At 47.0% G+C, this 24,560-nt stretch overlaps 1 protein-coding gene across 1 annotated transcript in view; it reads left to right on the top strand.

Annotated features, from left to right (window-relative positions):
- The window catches only part of LOC111152347 (translocation associated membrane protein 2), an 83,524-nt gene that overhangs the window by 40,276 nt on the left and 18,688 nt on the right, over nt 1-24,560 (top strand). Inside the window, exons 2-4 of the mRNA XM_022510854.1 lie at nt 1,655-1,718; nt 23,813-23,922; nt 24,430-24,546. Coding sequence (XP_022366562.1) covers nt 1,655-1,718; nt 23,813-23,922; nt 24,430-24,546 — 291 coding nt within the window. The remainder of the gene's footprint in view (nt 1-1,654; nt 1,719-23,812; nt 23,923-24,429; nt 24,547-24,560) is intronic.

Here is a 24,560-nt window from a genome sequence, read left to right on the forward strand (position 1 = left end):
AAGGTGTCCTCGGACTCCGTGAGCAGTTAGGGAAGGCTTCACGGAGGGGCTGCAGGTGAGCTGGGTTATGACGGATAAATGAGATTCTGATCGATAGGATTTGGTGGTGTGTGTGTGTGCGTCGGAGGGGGTAGTGTAACGGAAGTAGGATACAAAGTGCGAGGGACTAAAACCTCCCAAAGGAAGTAGTGAGTAGCACGTTTTGGCAGAAACAGTGTCCATCTGTTCTAAAGAAACACAGGCAGTTGGACTAGAAGGGAGGTTGGGAGCCCCCTGAAAAAGGTCTTGTGGACCACAGTAGGAAGCTTTTGGGGTGGAGGCGGGGGAAAACCTGTGCGTTCGGATAGGGCTTTGTGTTTTCCAGAACGCCTTCTTATCCCTAGTCTCATTTGACTTTTTCCCTGCGAGCATGACCGAGCATGTCTCAGACAACAGCACAAACACGTGCGAAGCCTCAAGCATCACTGTGGACAAAGAGCAAAGGACACCTCGCTGCAGAGACGTGGGGCTTGGTGACGGGGAGAGTGGCGGAGCACAGTCCCCTCCTCCTGGGTGTGTTGAGAGTCCAGCCCGGGAGGGTCTGCAATGTGTCCCTCACTCCGTTCCACGCTACTTTTGCTGTGCCCAGTGTGTTTCCCCCCACACCCACAGTACAGGCTTCAGACCTTTCTGTCTAGAGGAGAAGCAGTCAGTCGTTGCTGAGGTGTACCCAGGGGCATCCTCCCCAGCTGCGGAACGGTGTGGGTGGTGCTTCTGAGCCCCAGCTGCACATCAGAAACATCTGGGGAGCCTGAAACTGCACTAGCAGCTGGGCCAGCACCACCCAGAGCAGCTGGAGGACCACGGATGTCCCTGATTTTGTGGACAAGGAGACTGAGGCTCGGGGTGCAAGTTCACACCCCTCGCTCATGGCAGAGGCTGCATGTGAACCCAGGTAGTCCATTTCGATCCTTAAGTCCAAGCTTTGAATCCCTGCATTTGGTCCGCTCCTCCTTCAGACCGAGTTGCCCGAGTACTGATTCGGCAGGAAACAGCCGGGTGGCAGGCTAAACCAGGCACAGCCCAAGTGAGATTTTCGAGGTAGCTTTCGAAATAAACAACCACCCATGCGGGGTGTTCCGTCTTGCCCCGTACCCCCCGGCACAGTGGATGTGAACTTCGCAGCTGCAGTTCTCGGTTTCTGAAGCTCGGGTGTCGACTTCTGGGGCTGCTGGCCAGCATGCGGTTAAGGAGCATGCTGGGTACACCTCAGCTCCACGGAAGCTTCTTGAAGTCGGAGTCATTTTCTACCAGTTTCTGTCTTCCACAGCGCCCGTGCCTAGGACTTACTTACTCAGTACTTGAATGGATGGCAGGCGGGTCTGTGCCCTTAGCCTCTGAGCTCTCAGTGTGTGGTTTTATCTGCAGCAAGTACAAGCCTAGATACCGCCCAACGCCCCCTGTTGTTGTTTTGTTTGTTTTTAGTGCAGGCACTGGGAGTCGGACAGTCAAGAAACACAGGGAAACAAACAAACAGTTCTACCTTTTGTGGTAGGACAGGCCTTCAGGTCTGAGATGCAAACAGAAAGGGCCCTGGGGGCTGGTAGCAGGATCTCCTTGTTTCTTTTGACGTGGCCAAGAAGCTGAATTGGAACATTTTTCCTTTCTTTTACAGGTCACCGCCAAGACTGCCTTCCTATTTATTTTACCTCAGTATAACGTTAGTGTGCCTACAGCAGGTAAGAAAAGCGCGATCCCCGTCTTGCCCTGGCCCCGTGAACTCAGAAGGCCTTGGAAAGCTTACTGTTCCTGTCTGTGTACATGCATGGTCTTCTTAGCTGTTAAAGCTCAGCCTCCCACATCCTAGCTCTGCTAAGAGACAGCCTCAAGCCACGTGCAGCCCTCCGCCCATGCCTCTGCCCTCTTAGGCCCCTCAGGTCCCACCGTCAGGAACCGGGCACTGCACCCCTCTTCCAGTAGCAGAGTGCTGGGCGGCCTCTCGGTGAATATAGGAGGAATTTCTGTTCGCTGAATCTAGTTCTTTCTTCATTGGTACAGAGGGGAATCATCTTGTCTTCAAGAGGAGAATCTCTTCTTTGCCTGACTCTCCCAGTGACTCGCTGAAGGATTCTGGGAGCAGTCCCTTACTCCATGGCCTCCAGAGGATGTAGACTCGGGGAAACTAGGCTTTGGGGGCAGCCCGATCCATTCCCTTATTTGAGAGTCAAGCTGTGGGGCACTAGAGAGAGAGGAGGAGAACTCCAAGCTCAGGAAAGGAGACAGGAGCCCCATGGCCAGTGCAGATGGTGAGGAAACAAGACCAGTGCTTCCTTGTCCCTGGCGCACTCCGGCCCTGGCAGGCAGGGAGGGTTGTCGTACTCGGTGCCGTGTGTTCTGAGGTCCGATTACGCTTCTCTGCTCCAGTCCCTCAGCTCTTTTATTAAAATTGAAGTAAAGTCAGAACACAGTGTTACATGAGCTATTCCTGTCTCCTGAAAATCCTAGTACCTCAGCTGCGTCTAGATCCAGTGGTCCATATGATTTACTAACTTAAAAAAGCATTTAGCTTTTCTCTCCTTTTTTAAAGATTTACTTGAGAGAGGGAGAGAGCAAGAAAGAGAGTGAGCGAGAGAGAGCACTGGAGCACGAGCAGGGGGAGGGGCAGAGGGAGGGAGAAGGAGAGAGAATTCAAGCAGCAGCTCAGCTCCTGCTGAGTGGAGCCCAACGACTCGGGTCTCTGTCCCAGGGCCCGAAGGTCGCTACCCGAGCTGAAATCAAGAGTCAGATGCCTAACCAACTGAGCCACCCAGGTGCCTCCTTTTTTCCCTGTTTTTTAAGGAAGTTGTGATAAAACACACATAACACACAATTTACCATCGTTTTATAACCCTTTCTAAGTGTAAGTCCAGGGGCGTTAAGCACATTCATGTTGTGCAACCATCACCACCGTCCATCTCCAGAACTCTCTTTGTCTCGCAACACTGAAGCTCTGGACTCATTAAGCAGTAGCTCCCACCCTCGCCCTCCAGCTTCGGCAACTTCCGTGCTACTTCCCGCCACTATGAAATTTGATGACTCTAGGTAGTTTATGTAGGTGGAATCATATAGTATTTGTCCTCTTGTGACTGGTTGAAATTTACTTTTGTATAGAAACGTTTTTCAAAATATGTGACATGTGACACTCCGAGGAAATTTATAAAATGCAGATAAACATAGGAAGATAAAAATCACACAGGACACCATCACCCAGCTAACCACCACAGTTGACTATTGATTCATAACCCACTATTTTTGCTTTTAGTAGATGATGAGCCTTCTTCCCATGCCATTAATTATTATTCTGTTCAGTAAAATATTTTGAAAAACTGCAGAGTATTTCTTAATAGGGATTACCACAGATTATCTGTTCAATCCCATGTTATTGGATATTTAAGTTTCCAGCTTCTGTTTTAAACAGTGCTACTATAAACATCCTTGGGACTAAATTTTAATGTGCATTTATGATTATTTTTCAGGATATATTCCTATTACTGGAATTTCAGGGTCAAGTACTAGGTACATTTTAAAGGTTTTATATATGCATTGTCAGAATACCCTCTGTCATCTAATTCTTGTGACCCATAAGTCCTAAGTTTTTAGGGTTGGTTTTTTTTTTTTTTTTTTGCAAATTTAAAATGGACAGGCCTTCTCTTTTTTTAGTGTCAGAATGCCAGTGTATTAATTTATAAAGAGATCCAGCTATCAAATGTTGTATTGGTATTTTCATTGCATTTCTCCCAGAAGTCCATTTATATGGGATGCCAGATCATAACCCAACACTGCTTTATTAATTTAGCATGAGAAAGCGTGGTCCTGAGGACTCTAGGAGCTGACGCGCGTGTGACCAGAGCATGCTTTTATTGTAGGAAGGGCCTCAGAGATACTGTGGGTTCGGTTCCAGACCACTGTCATAAAATGAATAGTGCCGTAAAGCAAATCAGATGAATTTTTTGGTTTCCCCGTGCATATAAAAGCTGTGTCTACACTCTCCTGTAGCCTGTTAAGTGTGCAATAGCATGATGTCTAGAAAGCAGAGTACGCACCTTAAGTAAAAAGTAGTTTCTTGCTAACAAATGCTAGCCACCATCTGAGCCTTCAGGGAGTTATAATCTCTGATCACAGATGATCGCCGCAAACATAATAACAACGAAAACCTTTGAAATAGTTTAAGAGTTACCAAAATGTGACACAGAGGCAAGTGAGCAAATGCTGTTGGGAAAATGGCACCAACACACTTGCTTGACACAGGGTAGCCATTAAGCCTTCAATTTGTTAAAAAAAAAAAAAAAAAAAGGCAGTGTCTGCAAAGGGCAATAAAATGAGATATGCCTGTGTGTGTAAAGCCAGATCACGAGCAGAGAGTTAATTTTTGAGTTTGAAACATTCCCAGAGAAATTAGCAGGCAAGTGATACCCTAAAAGAACCTGTCTCCCACTGGGATGAGAAGGTAGACTTCTGGCTCCAGGGCTGAACCTGGAACCTCTGAGCATGAAGCGCTTCCCGCCAGGATTTGGTGGTATGCCACCATTGATCATATCACGCTCTCATTTATTTTTTTGTTTTGTTTTAAAGATTTATTTATTTATTTGAGAGAGTGAGAGAGAGAGAAAGAGAGGCGGGGGAGGGGCAGAGGGAGAGGGGGAGAGAGAGAAAATCCTCAAGCGGACTCCCAGCTGAGCCTGAAGCCTGACATGGAACTCAATCCCAGGACCCTGAGATAGAATCGAGAGTCTTGATGGAATCAAGACCTGAGCCTGGAATCAAGAGTCGGACACTTAACCAACTGAGGCACCCAGGCACCCCTCATTTGTTTGTTTTAAATAATTAATGAATTGATCAATCAGTCCAGACAAATGTGTATATGCCTCCTTGACTGCAAGTCCTGGGGGTTAAGTAATTTATGAAACATGTCTGATTTCTTTCTCTTTTTTAAAGAAAATTTTTATTAAAAAACAATCTGGGAAGGGTATGACCTATTTATTGATGAACAAAGCAGTAAGAATTCCATCTGAGTTCTCAGAAACCATGAAGAAGCAAGAAGAGTGAAGTGACATAAAGTTTTTAATTTTCATTTTCAATTTTTTTATTTGGGTAGAACTGACATACAATGTTACATTAGTTTCAGGTGTACAAGTTAGTGATTAGACAAGTTTATACATTGTGCTGGGCTCACCACAAGTATAGCTATAGTCTGTCACCATTCAGTGCTGTTACAGTATCTCTGACTATATTCCTTATGCTATGCTTTTCATTCCTGTGACTTACTCATTCCGTAACTAGAAGCCTGTATCTCCCCTACTCCTCCCACCATTTTGCCCATCCTCTTCCCTTCTCCCTTCTGGCAACCATTAGAGAACAATACAGTTTGTTCTCTGTATTTATAGGACGATTCTGCTTTTTTTTTTTTTTCTTTTTTTCCTTTTTTCTCATTTTTTTTTTTTTTCCTTTTTTTTTTTTTTTTTTTTTTAAAGTAGGCTCCTTGCCTAGTGTGGAGCCCAACACAGGGCTTGAACTTACAACCTGGAAATCAAGACCTGAGCTGAGATCAAGAGTCAAGACGTTTAACTGACTGAGCTACCTAGGAGACCTTGATTCTGCTTTTTGTTTATTCATTTCCTTTGTTTTTTTAGATTCTACATATAAGTGAACTCATATGGTATTGTCTTTCTCTGATTTATATCACTTAATGTAGTACCTTCTAGATCCATCCTTGTTGTTGTATATGGCAAGATCTCATCCTTTTTAATGGCTGTGTAATACTCTGTTCTCTCTATATATTCTGTGTGTGTATAGACACACACACACACACACACATGCACCACATCTTCCTTATTCATTCGTCTATGGATGAACACTTTGGTTGCTTCCATGTCTCGGCAACTATAAATAATGCTGTAGTGAACAAAGGGATGCATCTTGTCTTTTTGAGTGAGTGTTTTCTCTTTCTTTGGGTAAGTATCCAGTAGTAGAATAATTGGGTCTATGGCATTTCTATTTTTAATTTTTTGAGGAAACTCCATGCTGTTTTCCACAGTGGTTGGACCAGTTTACATTCCCACCGGCAGTGCATGTGGGTTCCCTGTTCTCCACATCCTCACCAACACCTGTTAGTTTTCTGTCTGAGTCTAGCCATTCTGATAAGTGTGAGGTATTCTCGTTGTACTGGTTTGCATTTCCCTGATGATGAGTGATGTTGAGTTACTTTCCACCTGTCTGTTGGCCAGCTGTATGTCTTCTTTGGAAACATATCTGTTCAGGTTGACTATGTATTTTCAATTAGATTATTCGGTTTTTTGGCATGGAGTTGTAGGAGTTCTTTACATATGTTAGATATTAGCCCCTTACCAGATAGATCATTTGCAAGTATCTTTTCCCATTCTGTAGGTTGCCTTTTTGTTTTGAGGACTGTTTCCTTGGGTGTGCAGAAGCTTTTTATTCTGTTGTAGTCCCAATGCTTTGCTTTTGCTTTTGTTTCCCTTAGGAGACATTTCTAGAAAAATGTTGCTGTAGCTGATGTCAGAGAAATTATTGCCTATGTTCTCTTCTTGGATTTTTATGGTTTCAGGTCCCAGATTTAGGTCTTTAATCCATTTTGAGTTTATTTGTGTGTGTGATGTCAGAAAGCGGTCTAGTTTCATTCTTTTGTGTGTGGCTCTCCAGTTCTCCCAACACTATTTATTGAAGAGACTGTCTTTCCCCCATTGTATATTCTTGCCTCCTTTCTCATAGATTCATTGACCATAGAAGCATAGGTTTATTTCTGGGCTGTCTTTTCCAATATGTTGATCATTGTGCCTATTTTTTTGTGCACAAAACATGTCTGATTTCTGACTCCTAGAGCTCACTGTTTATTAGGGAGGGATAGATAATAAACGAGTAAACAGTAAAAAATTATGATTGTGATTGGGGTGGTGAAGGGAATAAAACATATGTGTGATAAAGATGAAAAAAGTAAGGACAGAAGCTGACATTGCCAAGAAGCTGACATTGGGGCTGAGTATGTGTGACAAGTTGTGTTGGGGCCATAGGGGGAGAGTCCAGGCAGAAGAAAGAACATTCCAGGCACAGGGATTAGCATGTGTGAAGGCCTCAAGTGAGAAACAAATATCTTGGCACATTCTAGTGCCTGAACGAAGGCCAGTGTGACGGGGCCAGCTGGGTTTGGCATTTTTCTAGGGTGGGGTTATTGAATTCTGCTCCTGGCATCCCCTTCCAGGCCAGAACAAAGCCTTGGTAAAGGTGAAGGTACGTTATAATCCATACTGAAACAAGGAGGTTTCAGTTACTCTAGGAAGAGAGGATAAAGTATTGTTAAATAGCCTATCTCTTGTTTAAATCTTGCCACCTGGGGCTATTTGAAATATGACAAGCAAATAATGAAGAGTGGCAATGAAATCAGAACAGCCTGCTTCATTTTGTGTAGGGCCTCCTTACACGGCAGCTCTGTACGGTCATGTTTGGTTTGTAAGTACAGGAGGAAAGCAAACTCCTCCGGGGAAAACAGCAGTTCACAATAATGTGTCTGTTGAGGTTGCGATTTTTAGAACCCTCCTCCCCAATCTCTTTGAGGCCGAGGGTGCTTGGGAACATATCCTTTTTGTATAACCTGGGTAAATTCTGATTTCTAAGGTTTCTTTAAGTTGTGTGTAACTTGCTCAATTCAACATTTATTTACTTATTTTTCAATTCGTCGTTTATTTATTTTAAAGATTTTATTTATTTATTTGAGATAGAAAGAAAGAGAGAGAGAGAGACCAGGAGCAGGGGACCAGAGGGAGAGGGAGAAGCAGGCTCCCTGTTGAGCAAGGAGTCTGTTGCGGGGCTCGACCCCAGGACCCCAAGCCCAAGGTAGATGCTTAACTGACTGAGCCACCCAGGCAGCCCTCGGTTTGACATTTAAATTTGAATTTTAGTAGAGCAGTGACTGTGTTCATAAAAAAACAGTCTGCCATTTCTGACTCCCTGCGTCTTTCCTTGGCTGAGGTTTTCAAGTTCTGCAGACAATAACTAATGGTAATGTTGATGAATTTCTGGCCTCTGTTCTTCTCTCTTCCCTCCTCCTAGCTCCCTGCATCTGTTTATAGGGCTAAGGTCACAAAAATGCCACAAACTGAGTGGCTTACCAAGAGAGATTCATTGTCTCAACGGTTCTGGAGGCAAGAAGTCCAAGGTCAAGGCATCATCAGGGCCATGCTCCCTCTGCAGGCTCTGGGGTAGGGTTGGTCCCAGCCCTTAGTCCTGGATTCTAGTTCCTTGGCTTGTGGCAGCAGAACGCCTCTCTTCATATGGGATTTGCACTATGTGCATTCAGTCTCCACATCCACATTATCCCTTTTTATAAAAACATCAGTCACATTAGGTTAGGGGCCCACTCTACCCCAGTCTGTGACCTCGTCTTCACTCACGGCATCTGCTACGATTCTATTTCTAAATAAGGGCACGTTCTGAAGTGGCAGGGGTTAGGACTTCAACAGATGAATTTGCAGGGATGCAATTCAACTCATAATACCAGCCATAAGCGTATGATTTTGACCCATTATAACGAGCTGGCTAAGCAGATTAAGCCCCAGTCAGAGAAATGGGTATTATTGTTGTAGTAATAAGCTGTGCCCCTCCTGATGGAATGCCTACCATGCCAGCATCCTTGTGTTTTTCTTTACAGTCAACAGCCGTGAAGCAGGAAGTGTTCCATATTACCAAATCCCTACTGTCCTTATTCCCATTTTGCTACCCTGTTAGGGTCGCCAGACTTAGCAAACAGAAATCCAGGACTGCCAGTTAAATTTGGAATTTCAGATACACAGTGAGTATTTTCTGTTTTCTCTTTTCCTATGAGTATATCCCAGATTATACGTGGGACATAATTACACTCGAAAATTATTCTTTATCAATCTGAAATTTAACTGGCTTTTTTTTTTTTTCCCCTGAGTAGGCTCCACTCTGGGCAGGGCTTGAACTCAGCAACTCTGAGGTCAAGACCCAAGCTGAGACCCAGAGTTGGGCGCTTAACTGACCCAGGTGCCCCAGTCATCTTGGGTTTTATCTGGCAACCACACACCCTGTCCAGCTCTGGCAAGGAATAAAATGCTCGGTTTCTGGTCTTACCATTAGACTCCGAGTCTTCTTCCTGATAAAAATACCACAGAGTGTCGGTGTTATGGCCAGAAATAGAACGTAAAAGCTCAGAAAAAGATTCTTTACACAAACCCTTCCGTCTAATCCAGAGCTGATGACACCAGATGGGTTTTTACAAGGTCGAGCATTTACAAGGTTGTTTTGCATTGTGCCATTAATTTGCCCAGTGACTCAAGGCCGCTGGCTTTTCTTCTGACCTAGAACAGGTGACCCCAGCTGGGCTTAACATTTATAAGGTTGTTTGGGGTATTGTGGGAGCACTGCTTAACATTTGTTGTCTCCATCCTTCTGCAAAACTGAGAGCTGTGGTCCCGGTCTCAAGCCCATGTGTTTCCTGAATACAAGAAGCCCTGAGAGTCCTCTCAAGTGCTTGCCCCTCAGATTGTCCTCAGCCCCGCACTGTTCACATCGCCTGGGGACTCACTAGACATGCAGGCTCCCAGGCCCCACCATGCAACTACTGCATCAGATCTTGCTTTAAAAAAAAAAAACACATGTATTTATTTGTTTGAGAGAGAGAGAAAAAGAGTATGCGTGCTCTCGAGCAGGGGGAGGGGCTGAGGGAGAGAGAGAATCTCAAGTGGACTTCCAGCCGAGCGTGGAGCCCGATGAGATCATGACGTGAGTGGAAACCAAGGGTCAGCCAGTGAACCCACTGAGCCACTCAGGCGCCCCCAGCTCTTGCTATTTAAGGAGATCCACAGGTGATTCCTGTGAAGACTGAGAAATGCTGTTCTCAGTGTCCTTCATAAAAAGCACCAGGCAGGCTTTCACATGACCCTGCGCTTCCAGAAACACTCAGTCCTGGAACTCGTTTGCATTTTTCTCTGCTCTCCCAGTTTTGGTTGTTCTAGAACGCTTTGGTATGGGGGGAGCGGGTGGAGGGAGGTGAGGAGTACCACGGGGTAGCTTTGGGTTCGAGCTGGGCGGTAGCTCCCAAGAAGTCATGGCCGCGTTTGTAAGGCTGTGTGTGGGTGGAGGTGGTGGTCGCTGTGCATTCCCGAGCCCACCTGTTGCTGCTCCCCTTGATCAACAAGGCTGGGCGGGGGCGAGGGCTCTTCAGGAGAAGGGTTTGTTTGGTAGTCCTCGGAGGTGACAAGGACACATCCCAGGCTCTTGTGGTCGTCAATGGTGGTTTTATCGCCCCCAGCTGCTGGTGGCATTTTGCAGCTGGGAATGTGAAGGCCAGGGACTAGCCCCACCAGAGAGCTCTGCTGTTGTTCCCACGGTCCCCGGTAGAACGAGACACACCACCCCGTAAACTCCCAATAGACAGATGGTTTTCAGGCCTCTTTCAGCGGAACGCCTTTGTCCAGGGCTCAGGGCGTGTTTTTGTTCCCTGTGCTGCCTGGTGGGAATTACCCTTGTCTCCTGCTTGAAAGACTGGCATCACATAGCAGACTGAGCCCCTGTTTGTCAGATAAGCTTGTGGGGGACAAAAGGGAAGAGACAGGTGGGCAGCGGTGGCTCTGGAGACGGAGTCTTGCTTGATGACGGAGCAAGCTACCCACCTTGGAGGGGGCTGAGACACACAGAGCTCCCTTCCCAGGGACCCACCCCAGGCTGGGCTGTTTCCACTGCGTGCAGCACCTGGGCCCAGGGAAGCCGGGGAAGGCTGGATTTGTGAGGTGGGGCCGTGGGGAGAGGTGGGGGGAACCACCAGGGAGGCAGAGACCTGGCTCTGTCCTGGCCCCTCAGGTCAAACAGCCCCCAAGATTCTCTTTGTCCCTAGAGTCCTGTTTGTATAAGTAAGAAAAGAACCCACATTCCCCAGTGTCCCTGGCCTTACTGGTCAACCTTCTGAAAAAGATGGGGGAGTCTCTGACCAGGACTTATAGCCAGCCCTGTACTTGATTTCCACGCCCCCCCCCAAGTAAACTGAATGAAACTTGTTATTAAACTTACTGCCTTCCTCTGTTTGGTCTGCTCAAACAGAATCCCACAGACTGGGTGGCTTATAAACAACAGAAACTTCTTTCTCACCGGTCAGGAGGCTGGAAGTCTGAGATGGGAGCGCAGTCAGGTGAGGCCCCTCTTCCAGGCGTCCTGACAGGGTGGAGGGCCCCGGGAGCGCCAGGGGTTCCCTTGTAAGGGCCCAGCCCCACTAAGGCTTCACCTCATGACCTAAGCACTCCCAAGGGCCCCTACCTGTAACACCTCTCATCGGGTTAGGACTCCAGCAAGTGAATTTGGAGCTGGGAGTGGGGACACCTTCAGAGCAGGGCACCGATTATTGAAGCCTAACAATTGTGTAGAGAAGCTGGCAAACCGTAAGTGGTTGGCTCAGTGAATTTTCACGACTGAACACATCAGCGCCTCCAGTGACCCCTTCCAGCCTAGACCTGATTTTCTCCAGGTCCCTGTTACAGCCCAGAGGACTCCTCCCCTTCAGTGTGCAGTTCTAGAGGTTTAAGTGAGTGGAACCCTGAGTGCCTGTGGCTGAGGTTCACCAGCCAGAAGTCGAGCAATGGCGTCCTTGACCTGCTGCGTCTGCCATTCTCTTGTCTCCTCTGGCAAGTTTTCTTGCTCTTTTCCTTCCCTCCCACACATCATCTGACCCAGACCCCATCCTACATTTTGCTTCTTCACATTCCCATCTTTCCTGATCCAATCTTGTCTTCTGTCTAGCTTGGGTAATCGTTTTCTTACTCAGTTCTTACTGAAATAATTTTTTGTTCCCAATTTAACAATGGACTTGTTGACATTGTTATCTTTATCCAGGGGGAAGAGGAAAAACTGTGATTCTAGATTTTTCTTTTTCTTTCTTTCTTTCTTTTTTTTTTTTTGCACATGATTCTTGAAGAGTTATTTTTCCTTTGTGGCTCTCTGAATTTTTATTTTTATTTATTTTTTTGTAAGCTCACACTTGCCCGCATGTAGACATTCTCCACGTGCTGTTTGTTGTCTGCGCAGGTGGATTGTAGATCAAAGCCTCACGTTTGTAAACTGCGGGGGTGCTGAGTGTGTGCTTGGCACCTCGGAATCATTGCTTTATTTCTTCCTGGCAGCCGTGAGGTGTGGGGTTTGCAGCCTTTTGAAAAGGAAGGGTACTTCAAGAAAACAGTTCCAGAGTTAGGCCCTTTCATGAAAGTATCCTTTTCTTATCTATTTTACTATAAAACTGGTGAAAATCTATCCCAAATCCTGTAACTTGGAGTTAAAATGGTAACCTTGACGATTCCCCAGCTTGATCTTTAGTTACCTGGGTGGAGGGGGGTTTGTGTGTGTGAGGAAAGATAGTATAAGGGCACGTATTTTTCACTAGGGCTGCTGTGACAAAGGACCACAGACCCAGTAGCTTCAATAACAGGAATTCATTGTATCACGGTTTTGGAGGCTAGAAGTGCCAAGATCAGGGTGTTGGCAAGTTGGTTCATTTGAAGGTTGAGTGAAGGCTCTATTCCAGGCCTCTCTCCTCGGTATATAGATAAATGGCCGCCTTGCCCATGTGTGTGTCTGTATTTCCACTTTCCCCTTTTTGTAAGGACATCGGTAAAGTTGGATTAGGGCTCACATTAATCTCATTTTTAACTTGATGACCTCTGTAAGGACCCGGTGTCCCCGTGAGGTCATATTCTGAGGTGGTAGAGGTTAGGACTTCAACTTAATCACTTTGGGGGGATGGGGAGGAAGAAGCCACATTCAACTTCTAACAGCCGAGCGCATGAGTGCCTCGGTGATGCTTGTATCTCTGATGTCACCAGCCACAGCTTCCGGGTCTGGAGGCCAGTGAGCGCATGGCCTGGCAGCCTGGCCGACAGAGCAGGAGTATGGTCAGCATGCTGCCCTTTGAGGCTCCGTGCCCCGCGCCTGTCCTCCACCCCATTCACCTCCTGGCACCTCGAGGAGAAGGCAGGCCTTAGGGGTTTAACAGATGCACCATCTGTAGGATTTGAAGAGAGGCAGAAGGCCAAGAGGCCTTGGCCTCTGTTGCTGGCCACATGCTTGGGGGCTTGGCCCACCCTTCACTAGCTGTTGGCCTCACACCTCAGTTGCCAGTGGGCAAAATGGGCAAAGTACATGGGCTTCCTGTGAGAGGTGACTGATGCCACTTATAAGATGTGTTTACTACCATGCCTGGTGCAGAGCGTGTGCTCAGTAAATAGATGGTTGTTCATAGTCTTGATCCTAAATAAGTACCTTCATGGGAGTACTTCCTGTGTGTGGCGCGCGGTGATGGTTGTTCTTTTACCTTCGGATTCTGGTGGAAGCGTCATAATGATCCCGTCTGTTTGTGTAGCCCTTCACGGTTTGTAAGTCCGTTATCTCATCCTTCTGCCTTTGATGGTGTAAGGTAGATGGCCTGATCCTCCTTGTCTGGGGGGGTGAGTGCGGGCAGAGAGACCCCGGTCACATGATGGGTTCCAGAGATGAGCTTCGGTTCTCTCCATCTAGTCTGGGTCTCTGTGGTAAAAAAAATAAAATAAAATAAAGCAATGAGGTGGGAAAGACAACACCTCCTACTTTTATTTGTACAAAGTGGAAGAATTTGTACATGTATTTATTTAACGATTATTTTTTTAATGGAAGCTGCACTCTCCTGTCCAGCAAGTCTGCGTAAAAGTCTTGTTCTCACCCTGAGCTCTTCCTTTGACACCCGCATCCCCTGTAGATAATCCCTGTTGTTTCCTCTGTGCCTTTCCTGGATTTCTCATCTCACCTTCCAGTATTTCTTTATGCACACACAAATAACACGTTTGTTTTCTCTTTCTTCTCGACTGGTAGCGTACTGCGTGTTCTGTACCTTGCTTTTCCCCCCACTAAGTAATAGATCCTGGATATCCTTCCATGGCAACACGTAGAGCGCATCGTCGTTTTTCTCACAAACCATCCTGAGGTATAGCACATGCACTCCGTGAGGCCCTGGCTCGGTGAATTGGTACACAGGTGCACACCCATGCCTCCATCACCCAGATCAAGGTACAGAGCGCCCAGCCTCATCCTAGCCGGTCCCCCCTCCTAGAGCGACCATGATTCTGCTCTCTAAATCTGATTAGTTTCCCCTGTTTTTGATCTTGGTCTCTTATTTTTAAAAATAGCCCCATTGTTTATGTCAGTGCTGCTTAAATTTAGTATATGCATCGGAATCACCTGGAAATGTCATTAAACATGAAGTCCGGGGCCATCCCCGGAGTTTCTGATCCCACAGGCCTGGGGTCGATCTGCACCAGCATTCGCCCAGCTGATGGTGGGACTGCTGGTGTGCAGCCCCACTTTGAGCAGCCCCAGTGCATGAGAACTGTGATCTATGTCACTAGGCCCCAGCAGATGGAAGCCACTTGGACTGCTGCCATCAGTTTATTGTTAAAAACAGTGCTGCGGTGCATAACCTTGTACACATGTCATTTTGAACATGGCAGGTGTTACTATAAGATAAATTCCCAGAAGTGGAGTTGCCACATCAAAGGGCTGATGCACTTGTAATCGCGATCAAAATTGCCAAATTTCCTTTGCAAAGAGGGGGTCCGTTTTGCGTTCTCATCAGCCGTGTGTGAAAGAGAGCCTGAGTATATTGTCAAGCTTTGGATTTTTGCCAATCTGATAGGTATGAAATGGTGTAGCTCACTGTAGTTTTAATTTACATTTCTCTTCTGTGTAGAGTTGAGCATCTTTTTAAATGCATAAGGGCCATCTCTCTTTTCTCTGTGAATTGTCTGTTCCTATCCTTGCCCGTTTTTCTGTTGCAATTTTGAGCTTTTTATCCTCAAGTGCTGGGAGTGCTTTATATGTTAACAAGATTAGTCCTTCATTTATGGTCTGAATTATGAATATTTTCCTTCTAGGTAATCATTTGCCTCTTGATTTTGCTTGTGGTGCTTTTTTTTTCATATCTAAGTTCTCCTCCTTTTTCTTCTTTTTAAAGCTTGATTATTTTTTTTTAAGATTTATTTGAGAGACAGCGTGCCAGAGAGAGAGCACGAGCAGGAAAAGCGGCAGAGGAAGAAGGAGAAGCAGACTCCCCAGTGAGCAGGGAGCCTGATGCAGGACTCGATCCCAGGACCCTGGGATCGTGACCCGAGCTGAAGACAGGTGCTTAACCAACTGAGCCACCTAAGCGCCCCTAAGTTCTTCTTTTAGAACTTCAAAATAATTTGGAAACAGAATTGGCCATAAGCCTAGAAACCCACAGTAAGTGAATTTTGTCAGCCTGGATGTGCAGGTGTTGGGAAAGGCGCCGGGAACCAGAAGACAGCCAGAGTGTGCAGTGAGGCTCTCTGAACAGCTAGATTTTCACCCAGAGTCGCAAGTCTCCTTGGCAGATGCCCGGACTCTAAGGATCTGAAAGGTGGATGGGATGGCTCCAGGTGGCCACCCACCAACTCAAGTCACAGGAGGACGTGCAAGACTGCATGGGAGTACCCGGATGAGATGAGAACATGTAGGGCAGACGGGAGAAGCTGCTTACAGGTGACACCAAAGGAAACAGGAATGTATCTCTTAGTCATAGGAAGCAAAACAGGATGTCCATTAGAACGTTACTCCTGTCAAGGGACAGCTGCTGACAGAGGTGGTCAAAACAGCCAAGGGGCTCGTTATGGACAACTCTAGATCTCTATTTTTTTTTAATCATTTTTTTTAATTTATTTTCAGCATAACAGTATTCACTGTTTTTGTACCACACCCAGTACTCCATGCAATCCGTGCCCTCTCTAATACCCACCACCTGGTTCCCCCAACCTCCCACCCCCCCACCTCTTCAAACCCTTCAGATTGTTTTTCAGAGTCCATAGTCTCTCATTGTTCACCTCCCCTTCCAATTTCCCCCAACTCCCTTCTCCTAACTCCCCGTGTCCTCCATGCTATTTGTTAGGCTCCACAAATAAGTGAAACCATATGATAATTGACTCTCTCTGCTTGACTTATTTGACTCAGCATAATCTCTTCCAGTCCTGTCCATGTTGCTACAAAAGTTGGGTATTCATCCTTTCTGATGGAGGCATAATAACTCCATAGTGTGTATGGACCACATCTTCCTTATCCATTCGTCCATTGAAGGGCATCTTGGTTCTTTCCACAGTTTGGCAACCGTGGCCATTGCTGCTATAAACATGGGGGTACAGATGGCCCTTCTTTTCACTCCATCTGTATCTTTGGGGTAAATACCCAGTAGTGCAATTGCAGGGTCATAGGGAAGTTCTATTTTTAATTTCTTGAGGAATCTCCACACTGTTCTCCAAAGAGGCTGCACCAACTTGCATTCCCACCAACAGTGTAAGAGGATTCCCCTTTCTCCACATCCCCTCCAACACATGTTGTTTCCTGTCTTGCTAATTTTGTCCATTCTAACTGGTGTAAGGTGATATCTCAATGTGGTTTTAATTTGAATCTCCCTGATGGCTAGTGATGGTGAACATTTTTTCATGTGTCTGATAGCCATTTGTATATCTTCATTGGAGAAATGTCTGTTCATATCTTCTGCTCATTTTTTGATATGATTATCTGCTTTGTGTGTGTTGAGTTTGAGGAGTTCTTTATAGATCCTGGATATCAATCTTTTGTCTGTACTGTCATTTGCAAATATCTTCTCCCATTCCGTGGGTTGCCTCTTTGTTTTGTTGACTGTTTCCTTTGCTGTGCAGAAGCTTTTGATTTTGATGAAGTCCCAAAATTCTGTGTGCAGAAGCTTTTGATTTTGATGAAGTCCCTTATCTTGGCTTTTGTTTCCTTTGCCTTTGGAGACATATCTTGAAAGAAGCTGCTGTGGCTGATATCGAAGAGCTTACTGCCTATGTTCTCCTCTAGGATTCTGATGGATTCCTGTCTCACGTTGAGGTCTTTTATCCATTTTGAGTTTATCTTTGTGTACGGTGTAAGAGAATGGTTGAGTTTCATTCTTCTACATATAGCTGCCCAGTTTTCCCAGCACCATTTATTGAAGAGACTGTCTTTTTTCCACTGTATATTTTTTCCTGTTTTGTCAAAGATCTCTCTTTAAACTGTGATCAGAGATAAGCCAAGCAAATGCCGTGTTTGGTGGGCAGGCACTAACGCATCTACAGTTGGAAGGTGCTTTCTTCCAAAGCTGGGCCCATTCCTGCAGAAGGGCATTTTGACATACTCCATAGGGGTGCGTGGGAGGAAGGGTGTCAGGGGTCATGGAGGATGGAGGCTCCCTGCTGGTGGCCCGTGGTCAGAGTTGGCATGCAGATCTGTTTACTTTGGCCAGTCTGGTATTGGCCCATGAAGTGTTATTTTTAATTTTGAATTAGTCCCCAATATTTTTAAATCAGATGATTTCACGTAAAAATTTTTCTCTTTGCTTCTGGAATATTGGGAATCCGGCCCCACTGGGCTGCTCCTCTACCCTGGCATGGTCTCTGAGGAGCACCTTCCCCACTCCTTCATCACCCCCCGGGGGATATACGCTATGTGGCTTCCCATGGCCACACACCCCTCTAGCGTCCTTGACCTCGAGACTACCTGTCAGCTAGTGTGTATTCCAGTTTTAACTGTCTTTTAGTAAGGTGGAAAGGAAAGTGGATATTTTTTTCTTGTACTGAGAAATTTTTTAAAATTTAAATTTTAGTGAATACACAGTGCAGTGCTGGTTTCTGAAGTAAAAGTCAGTAATTCTGCACTTACCTACAACACCCACTTCTCATCAAAACAAGCGCCCTCCTAACCACTCATCCCCCATCTAGCCCATCCACCCACCCACATCCCTCCATCAGCCGTCAGTTTGTCCTCTGTAGTTAGGAGTCTCTTATGGCTTATTTCCCTCTCTCCTGTTCATCTGTTTTCTTTCTTAAATTCCACATATGAGATCATCTGTTATTTGTTTTTCTCTCACTGACTTCTTTCATTCAGCATAATACACTCTAGCTCCATCCATGTCGTTGGCAAATTGCAAGATTTCCTTCTTTTCAATAGCGGAGTAATATTCCATCATATGTATATACCACATCTTTGTAGGAAAGTGGCTATTTCTTAAATTTGTCCCCCTCTCAAAGCAGAAGGGTGAACGATAGACCAAGAGGGCGCTCCGTTTAAAGAACATCAGCATGCAGGGTCCTGTGCAAGTGGAGGTAGCAGCTGTGTAAGGCAGCGGACCTCTGGGCTGAAAGGTGTGACCTTGCCAGACCCGGACTGCCTTGCTCCTTTGGGTTGCCTCTCTGGTCTAATAGTTCAGAGGCCTATGTGTTACAAGTTACTTTTCTGCAATAGTAGAGTAGGTTACTGCAAGCCGTTGCCAGCCTCTTTGAGAGCTTGTGCAAGATGGGCAGACGCTTCAAGAGCAGAAGCTCCAAAGAGCAATCAAAATCTAAAAAAATATATATACCAGAAACATGGATCAGTTTATGGCCTCCTAGAAGATTACAAAGTTCCAGCCTCCCTGGCTCTGTGGAGAGTAGAAGGAGCCAAACCGGTTCCTTTCCTGTTGTGATGGAAAGTGGGGAGATCGTGGGTCGGGGGAAAGTACCAGAGATAATGTGTATGAATCAGAGCCCAGCTTTTGAGTGTTTGGGGATACTGCTGCTTGTCCTCAAAATAGAAGGACCTCAAGGAGTGGATTATCACCAGTAAGGATGCAGGGCAAGCGGAGGGTGTGAGTGGGTGATGGTGACCCTTGAGGTGGTGTTTGTTGGCTGGGCTGGGGCACCGAAGGCCCTGAGAAGGGCTCCTCTTACCTCTTTGAACCCCATGATCTCCCCTGTTCTCCTTGCCCATCTCATTAGATCAAACAGAATATCCCATGTTGTAGAATTCTGAAAGCATGAAGGAAGGCTCCAGAGTGCCGATGAGGTTCCAGAAGGAACTTGGGACCAGTTCCCTATGGTCGCTCTATCACCCACCTCTATCCAGATGTGTCTTCTTGCCATGACCCTGGCACCATGCTGTTCTGCCTTCGTGCATGCCTCTCTGACTCTCTAACTCTCCGTGGGGCAGGAAGAGTGAGCTTTCTAAATATGGCACCAAAAGTCTCAGTAGCCTGCCTGAGCCTTTCAGACCTCGCTGGGACCTTAAGGGGACGCGAAGGTCATGGCCCACCCACTTCTGCAGTCCCCCAGACCCCTGGTCCAGTCTCACTCCTCCATCACCTGCCTGGGGCCTCTGCCCTTGCTGGCTCTCTCCCCCACCCCCAAACAGCCCGGCTATGTCCCCTCCTTGAGTGAGTGACACTTCTCCCCGTTACCACCCCTTCAGCCTTCGGTCCACTTCAGAGCACTTATCTAACACCTGGCTGCTGGTGGTAGTTTTTTAATTTAAACATACATAAGATAAAATTTACCATCGTCACCATTTCTAAGTGTTCTAAGTGTACAGTTCAGTAGCGTTAAATACATTCATGTTGTCTGGCCCATCTCCAGAATGCTGTTCTTGCCAAACTGCAACTTTGTAGCTAAACCAGCAACTCCCCATTCCCCTCCCACTCTGGGCCCCCAGCCCCTCCGGCCCCCCACCCCAGCCTTCTGGTTTGTGTCTGTGAATCGGACTCCAGCCACCTGCAGGTTCATTTGCGGTGTAGCCCATGGCAGGATTTCCTTCCTTTTTAAGGCTGAATAATATTCTGTTGTGTGTGTATACTGTATTTTGTGTGTCCGTCCATCCGTCAGTAGACACGTGGGTCATTTCCACCTTTGGCTGCTGTGGAAAGTGCTTCTGCGAACATGGGGCACAAGGGCTGCTTTGAGACCAGCTCTCAGTTGTTCTGAGCATATACCCTGAGGCAGAATTGCGGGATCATACGGTAACTCTATTTTTAATTTTTTAAATGGAAATCTAGTTGACCTACAATGTTGTAGTAGTTTCAGGTTTCCAGCATAGTGAGTTGACAGTTCTGCACATGACACTGGGCTCACCACCCCGAGTGCTGTCACCATCTGTCACCGTACAATGTTACTGACTCTATCCGCCACGCTGTGCTCTTCACCCCCGGGACTTAGTTTAGAACTGGTGGTGTGTACCCCTTGACCCCCTTCACTGACTTCACCCATTCCCCAGCCCCACCCTCGGGCCAACACCAGTTTGTTCTCTAGATATAGGAGTCCAGTTCTGGTCGGTTATTTTTTACTTCCCACATAGACATGAAATCTTAAGGTTTTTTTTCTTTCTCTGACTTCACTTAGCATAATACCCCATAGATCCATCCATATTGTCCTAAGTGGCAAGATCTTCTTCTTCTTCTTCTTCTTTTTTTAACAGCTGAGTAATGTCCCTTTACATGTGTACCACATCCATTTATCTCATCAGCGGACACTTGGGCTGCTTCCATAATGTGGCTGTTGTAGATAATGCAGGGAACATAGGGGTGCAGCTATCTTTGCAGATGAGGGTTTCATTTTCTTTGGGTCAATACCCGTAGTAGAATTGCTGGATTGTATGGTATTTCTAGTTCTGGTTTTGGGGGGGAACCTCCATACTGTTTTCCACAGTGGTTGGACCAGTTTCCATTCCCACTAACAGTGCACGAGGGTCTCTACTCTCTACATCATCACCAACACTTATTTCTTGTCTGATTCTAGCCATTCTGACAGATGGGAAGTGATCTCTCATTGTGGTTTTGTTTGCGTTTCCCTGATGATGAGTGACGTTGAGCATCTTTTCAGGTGTCTGTTGGCCATCTGGATGTCTTCTTTGGAAACATGTCTGTTCAGGGCTTCTGCCCACTTTTAATCAGATTACTTCTGTGTTGACGTGTAGAAATTCTTTATATATTTTGCCTATTCATCCCTTATTGGATATGTCATTTGCAGATACCTTCTTCCATTCTGTAGATTGCCTTTTTGTTTTGTTGATGGTTTCCTTTGCTGTGCAGAAGCTTTTTATTTTGGAGTAGGCCCAATAGTATATTTTTGGTTTTGTTTCCCTTATCTCAGGAGACAGATCCCAAAAAAAGTTTCTAAGGCTGATGTCCAAAAGATTACTGCCTATGTGGTTTTTTTGTTTAGGAGTTTTTATGGCTTCAGATCTTACGTTTAGGTCTTCCATCCATTTTGAGTTTACTATTTTTAATATTTTAGGAACTACCATAATGCTTTCCATAGTGACTTTCCCATTTTACATTCCCGCAGTCTGCACAAAAGCTCCATTTATCTATGTCCTCACAAACACTTGTTATTTCCTGTTTTTTTTTTAATCAATTAATTTATTTTTTTGGTGGCTTAGAAAAAAAGTAGCCATTTTAATGGATGGGAGGTGGTATCATGGTTTTGATTTGCATTTCTTAATGATAGCGATGGCGGGCACTTTGTCACATACCTGTTGGCCATTTGTATGTCTTTTTTTAGATGTCTGTTTGATTCCTTTGCCCGTTTTCAACCTGGTGGTTTGGTTTTGTTGTTGTTGCTGCTGCCGTTGGTGTTTTAGCCTCTGGTTTTTTTCATGTGAAGATTTGGTGTGCACCCACTGAGTCCTGGGGGGCAGAGCCGGCCTCACCGACTTCATGGTCTTCTGCCCGCATGCAGAGTGGAGCCGCGCACATGGGTTATTCTTGGTGCAGAAAGACACATGTCAGTCTCAACAGCAAAGGGACAAGAGAATATATTAATTCACACACTCATTCTTGTTCCAAGAAGGGTCAAAGGTTAGGGTCACATCTCTTCGGAACCCCGATATTTGGGGTGAAGAGCGGCACATGGCCCTGAAGAGGCCTTAAAGAGGATAATGCAATGTCCTGACGGGTCTTCTCTCACTACCCTGGGATCATGCTTGTCTGGCTGAGTATAAATCCCGTTTTGCCTAGTAACACTAGTCTCGATGAAACTTCATATGTGTTTATTTTATGGTTTCAAAACAGGCTCCCATTGAGTTTGTGTCCTTGGGTCCTTCCTTCTGAAGGAGGCAGGGCAAGTGTCCTCCCAGCTGCAAAGCCTTCTCCTCCTGCCCCGGGCCTGACCCTCCCCGCCCCCCAGCCCTCAGGACCTGGGTGGGCCCAGCCCTGCATGCTGCCCCTTCTCTCACTGGTGGCCCTCTCCCCGCTTTCTCTCTCTCCCCCTCCTTTAATGCAGGCCTCCATGATTCCTGATGTGGATCATGGCAGCAGCTCCCTGACCAGTGTCTTCACCTCCAGGCATGACGCTGTTCACTGGGGCCAGAGTCCACTTCCCCAGACCCAGGGTTCATCATTTGCATGTTGAATGAATTTCAATGTGTCCGTGTCACCTTCAGGTTCAAGGCCACCCCCTTTCACAGGGCACCCAGGCTTTCACCGCAGCCTCATCCCCTGCATCCCCTACGGATGCCGCCATCCTCTGCCTAGATTCTCCCCCCAACCTGACTACCCGCACCCACCCCCAGGTTCCGACATGGTCCTGTTGCGCCCCGACCTACTCCCCGCCACCCCCACCCCAGCTGATATTGGGCCCTGGCCTGGCGTTGCTTACTGGGGTGCTCTGTTTATCTCTTGGACTACTTGCCTGTCCGTGGGGGTCATTGTGCGTTTGCTTGTCCATTGCCTCCCCGGTCCATGTGCTCTGAGGCTGTGCCAGTGTCCCTGATCTCCACACTTTTGCAGTTAGCCCTGCGCCCCTCAGAGGGTAGGTCCTTGTGGAAAGGAAGCAGGAGAGGAAACAGGCAAGTGGGTCTGCCTTCAGGGTTGCCGTGCTCGCTGCCCTCCCACCCCTTGGCACCATGGACCATCCATTCTCTCATGTCCAGGGATGCAGGGGGCGTGGTGTGGCTCCCAGAGTGACCCCGTCACCTCTGCTCCATTCTGTGGCCACCCTGAGCCTCCCTGAGCCGTGTCTGCATTCTGGTGAATGATGACTCATGGGTGTGTGACTCAGTGTGAACGCCGCACAGCTGGAAAGGCAGCCAGTGTGTCTGCTTGGCCAAGTTCGGGGGTGGTTTATGGAGCAGCAGAGATCCAGGCCCAGGTTCATGGGACCTGGCCATCCTAGCTTGCCGACTGGAAGGAGGGTAGAAATCCTCCCCTGTCCGTGGAGAACGAGGCTGCCACCGCAGGACTTTGTAAGGCTTCTATGTCTGGGGTTCTGATGAGTGTATTGCTGTGCGGTGATACCATTATCGCATGCTTGCCATGGGTGTTGACACTGATCCACCTCTCACATACAAATTATTCCACTTAATGCTCACACCAGCCAACAATAACAAAAATAGTAACAAATACATATAGCACTTACTGTGTGCTGGATAAGAGTTCTGATCCCTTTGCAGCAAAGTCCTCTGATTCTCAGGGAGACCCTACAATATGGGAACTGCTGTCACCCTCATTTTACAAATGAGGAAACTGAGGCCCAGAAAGACCACCTAGAGAAGTGTCCCAACATCTTGTAGGAAATGACAGCTGTGATATAAACTTGGGCTTCCGAGTCCACACTCCTAACCCCACTCCATGCTTCCGTGATGAAGGCTGTAGTCCCATCTTACAGGGAAAGAAATTGCAGCTCAAAGAGGTTGGTTGCTTCTGCCTAGTCACACAGCCAGGGCCTGATTGAGATCGCTTGTCTCCCACCCTGCCTCTGAACCACTGGGCTCTCCTTGCCCAGAGGCAGGGGAGGTAGTCCTCATGGTGTTTCTTAGCCCTCCCCATGGCGGCATCCCAGGGGCCACGTCCAGAGGTTGGGTAGGATTCTAGGGAGGAAACTTTCTGCATCTAAGGGTACAGCATTGGCACATTGGGCTTCAGAGGTCTCCAGTTCGGGGTCCCACAGCACTTCTTCAGCACAGGGTGCTGATGTGGCCTTTACCTCCACAGACAGTGAGACTGTGCACTACCACTATGGGCCCAAGGACCTGGTCACCATCTTGTTCTACATCTTCATCACCATCATCCTGCATGCTGTGGTTCAGGAGTATATTCTAGACGTGAGTGATGCGTGTGGGCCCTAATGTCAGAAGCTGGGGAGATGCCATGTATGGTGAGGCCTCACCCCGGAGGAGGCTGCAGCTCCTGGCCCCTCTGCCTCCTAATTCGCATGCCCTGATTGGTCCTGTTGCCTGGACGTCCCTCCCCACACACTGTGGGTCCCATCCCCATTCACAGCCTCCTTCGTGTGTGGGACGGTAGCACTTACGATGGGAGGGCATCACACACCTGAAATGGCAGGACGGCACCCTCATGGGTCTGTCCTATAGCCTGACTGGGGGATGTTTTCTTCACATCTGGGCTGAAGACCTCCATCTTGCCATTTTCTCAAAATACGTGCCTTGAACTTGAGTGCTCCATGCACACAGCAGGCTTACACGTATGAGCCCGGGTCACGCCCAGCTCCTGACTGCTGCCCTTTCATGGGTGGGAAATGGGAGATCAAAGCCTGCCTTTTAACCATCCACCTGCATACATTAACATGCAGGCTTCTCTTTATTCCTTAGAAAATCAGCAAACGGCTTCACCTCTCCAAGGTCAAACACAGCAAGTTCAACGAATCTGGGCAGCTGGTCATCTTTCATCTCAGCTCGGTGGTATGGTGCTTCTACGTGGTGGTGACGGTGAGTGGCCCTGG

The sequence above is a fragment of the Enhydra lutris genome, unplaced genomic scaffold, assembly GCF_002288905.1.
Source record: "Enhydra lutris kenyoni isolate GAN:26980312 unplaced genomic scaffold, ASM228890v2 scaffoldscaffold28, whole genome shotgun sequence".
In the NCBI taxonomy this organism is placed as follows: domain Eukaryota; kingdom Metazoa; phylum Chordata; class Mammalia; order Carnivora; family Mustelidae; genus Enhydra; species Enhydra lutris.